The sequence below is a fragment of the Ranitomeya variabilis genome, chromosome 3 (genome assembly GCF_051348905.1).
Source record: "Ranitomeya variabilis isolate aRanVar5 chromosome 3, aRanVar5.hap1, whole genome shotgun sequence".
Taxonomy (NCBI): Eukaryota; Metazoa; Chordata; class Amphibia; order Anura; family Dendrobatidae; genus Ranitomeya; species Ranitomeya variabilis.
Window position 1 is genome coordinate 127341641 of NC_135234.1, and position 6097 is coordinate 127347737.

Here is a 6097-nt window from a genome sequence, read left to right on the forward strand (position 1 = left end):
GTTTTAAGACTGCGTTACACCGTGGCATAACGCGGTGCAACGCAGTCCGTTAACACTGCCATTAACCCTGTAAGTGTGCCCAACCTTTTAGTATTGATACTGCCTATGAAGCATCAATAGTAAAAACATATAATGTTAAAAATAATAATAATAAAAAAAACCTTTATATTCTCACCTTCTGCCGTGAGGCAATATACTATGTGGCTGTGCTATAAACTACATGGGTTGTGTTATATACTGCGTGGGCTGTGCTATATACTATGTGGCCTGTGTTATATTCTGCATGGGCTGTGCTATATACTATGTGGCTGTGCAATATACTACTTGGCTGTGCTATATACTATTGTCACGGGAAACCTAGGTGTCACGGGTAACTTAGGTAGGCAAGAGCTAATAACCCGGGCCCCTGCGATTTCCCTCAACTCTGGGAAACCCTGACTGACCCTTCTCCCAGAGTTTACACTGATGGTGTGCATGTCTGGGCCTCCATCCTCACCCTATCTCCTGTTACAACCTCTGGCTGAAACCACCATCCACCTCCCAGTGAAGAGACCACTAACCAATACCCACAGTTAGCACAGACAAGGATAACGGAAAATATACACCACGCTGCAGTCACTCAGGAATACACAATAAGTGCACAGGGCAAAACAAATACAAATATAGGAAGGAGGAAAATATGACAAAGGGAAATATACACCACCAGATGCGATACTCCTTTTCCTAGACCACCACTCCAGACCGAGATAACCAAGCACAAGACAGAAGCCATAATCGGCGACGCCCAATGTTCAGAAGAACAATTTAAAGGCAGTGGGCGTGACCCAGCTTCCAATCCGAGCACCAACTAAATTAACCCCGGACCAGCTAGATAAAATCTAGCCGACGCCACTGAGCGCATAGTGGACAAAAGCATAATTACCGCTGTCTGTCGAACGCCCTAGTATGAACAGCGTCCGACATGACAACTATGTGGCTGTGCAATATACTATGTGGCTGTGCTATATACTACGTGGCTGTGTTATATACTACGGAACTGTGCTATATACTATGTGGCTGTGCTATATACTACGTGGCTGTGCTATATACTACGTGGGCTGTGTTATATGCTACGTGCGCTGTGTTATATACTACGGAACTGTGCTATAAACTATGTGGCTGTGCAATATACTATGTGGCTGTGCTATATATTACGTGGCTGTGTTATATACTACGGAACTGTGCTATATACTATGTGGCTGTGCTATATACTACGTGGCTGTGCTATATACTACGTGGGCTGTGTTATATGCTACGTGCGCTGTGTTATATACTACGGAACTGTGCTATATACTATGTGGCTGTGCTATATACTATGTGGGCTGTGTTATATGCTATGTGCGCTGTGAGACTCTTTCACCCAAGGCCCTCAAAAACCTGCAGCTGGCCCTGGCTTCACTAATTGTTCGCGGCCGGCCGGGCGTGACAGACGCAGTCTGGACATGAATTGATGTGGAATTTGAACCGCGCTTCACTAATTGGTCGCGCCCGGCCGGCCGAATCCTGTGTATTCATTGCATTATTCTGAAATCTTCATAAACAAACTACATATATATTCTAGAATACCCGATGCGCTAGAATCGGGCCACCATCTAGTATCTATATATATAATTATCTAAGGGTCTTTCTGTCTGTCTGTCTGTCCTGGAAATCCCGCGTCTCTGATTGGTCGAGGCCGCCAGGCCTCGACCAATCAGCGATGGGCACAGCATGGCGACGATGATGTCATAAAGGTTGCCTCGACCAATCAGCGACGGGCACAGTCTGTCTCGAATTCGCCTCGACCAATCAGCGACGGGCACAGTATCGACGTAGATGTCATAATGGTTGCCATGGCGACGATGATGACATAAAGGTTGCCTCGACCAATCAGCGACGGGCACAGTCTGCCGCGAATTCTGGAATCATCATTGTCCATATACTACGGGGACATGCATATTCTAGAATACCCGATGCGTTAGAATCGGGCCTGTTGCCTCGACCAATCAGCGACGGGCACAGTCTGCCGCAAATTCTGGAATCATCATTGTCCATATACTACGGGGACATGCATATTCTAGAATTATGCGCACAGGCGCAGTCAGCAAGACATCAAATGATGTCAGAAGAAGGGCAGCACTAACTGCACATGCCCAAGGCATAAGATAACAGCGCTGGCGCCGGGACAGTTAAAAACAACGCTGATGAGGTGGCGCCAGGCACCAAGAGGGCATGAGTGACGGCGGTGCTGTGTCTGCGTTGGGGGGGAAAGACCTGCCCCAGGACTATTTCAAGGTATTTTGGAAAAATTACAAAATCGATTTTTTTCTGCACTTACAGCACCAAGAACTAAAAGAGCCACCTTGTCAGAATGCAGCATTAGTGCTGCAGAAGGTGGCTCTTTTAGTTACAAACGCCTTGGGGGGTGACAGGTTCCCTTTAAGAGGTGGATTCTTGATTCAAATGAGAGGTTGTACTGGAGCACAGACAGGTGACATGGCTGCAGCAGAACATATATATATGTAAAAACATTTTTTTTACTTTTTACTTGCTTCAATAGTCTCCATGGGCGACTAAAAGCTGCGATCATCCGATCGCCTGTGCTACACACAGCAGAAATGTTCACTTGCTATGATGAGCGCTGACCTCTGGGCGGCACTCATAGCAATTTGACAATGACAACCACAAGCGTCTCCTGCAGACCCCGGGTCGTCATTCCAACCCATCAGCGACCCACGGTCATGTGACACGGGCACCGATGGGTGGGATTAGTGACACACTTAACATGTTAACAGCCCGGGGTGGATTCCACACGTGGCTGATAGGGGCACATGCCAGAAAAAGTGCTGGGGGAAGCGTCCAATGTCGGATATATCCGTCATTGGATGTTAAGGGGTTAAAGAGTACCTGTCAGCAGGATTTAGCACTATAAAGTGAAGGCATAGCCATAATGGCTCCGTTATGCTGATTAAATTGATATCTACGGTGAAGTAATTTGATCACTGGTTATTCTTTAATTAGCCTCTAAAGTTTTCTTCTAATGACTTCTGCTGTGCATCAGGACAGGTGTAGGATCATTTCTACTTTATTTTTTCTACTTTTCTTTTTCTACTCCTCCACCACCCTCCTGTGATTCTTTTAAAGGTCACTGATTATTTAGTGACCTGCCTCCCTTTCACAACTCTGTGTCACCGCCATCATTGGAGGGGGCAGTGCTTGCGCAGCGTGATTCTGTGGACGGTCTTTAATAAAATGGCGCCGGAAGCTGCACATGTGCAAATCGAGAACTAGGCTCAATGGCGTCTTCATGGCATCACATGTGTTGCTTCTGGCAAGATTATGGCCATGCCTTTAATCTATAGTGCTAAATCCTGATGACAGGTACTTTTTAAAAACAAAGTGCAAATGGAAAGATAAATAAGGTACAAAGATAAAAAGATGCAAAATACAAAGAACCCAATTCATTATTGCATTTGCTCCTAGTTTATTTTCTTGTTTTTGGTGTTTTTCGCCTGTTTTTTTTATTTTTATTTGTGCTATATTCAACTTTTAATTTGAACACTTTTCTTATATGTATTCATCTGTTTCCAAATATTTTTGCCGTATTTATCAGGCGCAAAAAACATTCACAAAATTTATTATAAATTTACTTTAATGCTTGCCCCTGGATTGATTTTATGCATACCAGAAAATTATTTCTCGATGCACCATTTTGTAAAATTTGCTAAAAGGCTGCAAAAAAGCTTAAAAGACAAGAATAAAGACCATTTTTTCATTTGTGCACAATTCACGAACTATGTACGCCACTGGAAAATTTTGTTGCAAAAGAAAACAAAACGTGGTGGTGAATATAACAAGACAAAAAAGAAAAGTGACTTAAAAAAAAAAGTGCAAATGTTGAATCAGGGCCAAAAAAAGTCACCAAAAAAACAAACAAGTGCAATATTGAATTGGGCCCAAAGTCTTAGAAAATCTCTGACCCGTGATCACTACTTTATCTAACAACTCCCCCTTTCTAAGAGTCTCCCAGGAGATTTACATACAAATTTGGGATGACAATAGCTGCTTGCTCGTATAAGAAGCTTTACTTTTATAAGCTCAATACTTTGTATAGGATTTATGGCCCTTTAAGGCTCTTGTATCCGCTGTTCAGGGCTGGAGCGTTAGCACTGAGGAGTAATGAGCGTGCCGGCCTGGGAAGATGAGGCAGGCAGAGAAGAATCCTGTCTCAGCACCGCACAGAAATGTTGCTTTGTAATGCAACTTCCTCTACTGCAGATCCTGCCCGAGACGCACACGATGGATTAGTCTGCGGCCAAGTTGTTTACATAACGCTTCTTCTCCTAAATCCTTTTATTTTTCAGACATCCCATATGTAGTGCAGCATATTACTCACCGAGCGTGGCTGGGGACAAGTGTGCTCCAATTCTTCCATGGTTTCTAGGGGAAGCTCACCACAAAGGGATTTTGGGATACCTGTTTCTGACTCAGCATCAAGGCTGAGAACTGGCATGGCCAGAAGAGGCTTTCCGCAGCTCCCTCCACAATGGGCAACTTCTCTGGGGGATTCAGTGTAGTGGATATTTTTTCCCGAGCTTCTTGTCTTATTCCTGGGAGGAAGAGAAGACTGTTGTTTAATTCTTCTAAGTAGAGGCGGTGATGCACAGGCCCTGGGCTTATCACTATAACAACCAGGCAGGAGGAAAGCACAGGCACAGAATGCACTGGCCTCATTTGCATCTTGTGCTTTGGTTGGATCGTGTCATCCCAGTACAGTTTGAAATGAATCCGTATTCCTTATGCATCCCGAGAAAGAGGGGAAGACTAGGAGCTCGCCCGTGATAGGGCCTGACCGCAGGCATCCCACAAATGTCATGTATTAATAATAAGCAGCACAACGAAAGATATGTTACATCAATGTTAAATCATGTTAAATCTTCATACATTGCAGTTTTTGGTGCAGTTTTTTCATGTTTTCTTTTACCTGAAACTGGGATTATATCATTTCTTTTCTAATTGAATCTTTAAAAAAAAAAAGATTTATCATTTAAAAATACGGAGAAAAAAAATGCATTTTCAAATGCTTATAGTTCTTTTTTTTCCCCTCCTCCAATCGCTTCCATTACATCCCTAATCCTCTAAATGAGTGGGGGAAAAGAACAAAATAAAAAAGAGCAGAAGGGGCACACCTTAATTTATTGATTATTGCATTAATTCATTACTTGTTCTTGCTTCTTCTTCTGTCTATAGCCTAATTAGGCTAATTAGTCACACTATTTTAAAATATAATTTCACCATTCATTTACTTTTGGAAGAGACATTGAAAAAAAATGTACTTTCTGGAAAAAAATGTACTTTCTGGCTAAGAATGATATTATATTTATATTGTATTATTATAGTATATTATATATATATATATATATATATATATATATATATATATATATATATAATATATATATACATAAGAATCAACATTGACATTGCAACACCAATAAGGAAAAGTCATAGAATTATGGAAATTACAGGATAGATAGAAACGTTAATGATATGCAACTGATGAAAAAATGGAAACAATATTTTAAAAACATCTCAATCTATTTAGTATTGGGTATGAGCACCACACGCAGAAATACATGCACTTACACACCTTGGCTGCTATCAATGATATTATTAATGGTTGTCTGGGGAATACTCTGCTGAATGAACTTGGGCAGATCATCAAGATCTGCTGCTGGCATCTCCCTTTACAATTGTTGACCAATGATATTCCAGATGTGTGTGATTGGAAACGAGTCCAGACATGCTGCAATCCATGGTAGCATGTTACAGCCACGTAGGCTGCTCATAGTAGCAGGAGCAACAAGCAGCCTGGCGTTGTCATGCTGAAAAAAATAGCCCCTTTGACACTTTTATGTTCCCTCATGAAGACCTCTTCATGGTGTTGCCCACATGGTCTTTAGACCAATCTCTAGCTTTTATTGTGTCCAAGACAAAAGTGAGAGTCATCACTAGTGAAGAACTAGAGTTCGCTAGATGGTTCTTCGAACATACCCAAACCCGACTGAATTCAATGGGA

General features: G+C 42.3%; 1 protein-coding gene across 4 annotated transcripts in view; it reads right to left on the minus strand.

Moving 5' to 3' along the window:
• Positions 1–5192, minus strand: part of PCYT1B (phosphate cytidylyltransferase 1B, choline) — a 105908-nt gene extending 100716 nt beyond the window's left edge. For 2 of the 4 annotated variants that reach the window (XM_077294667.1, XM_077294665.1), the window contains exon 1: positions 4415–5188. In XM_077294667.1, coding sequence (XP_077150782.1) covers positions 4415–4531 — 117 coding nt within the window. In that variant the 5' untranslated portion in view covers positions 4532–5188. Of the gene's footprint in view, positions 1–4414 lie in introns of all 4 variants that reach the window. The other 2 variants (XM_077294668.1, XM_077294666.1) reach the window with 2 other exon arrangements.
• Between the last annotated feature and the right edge of the window lie 905 nt (positions 5193–6097).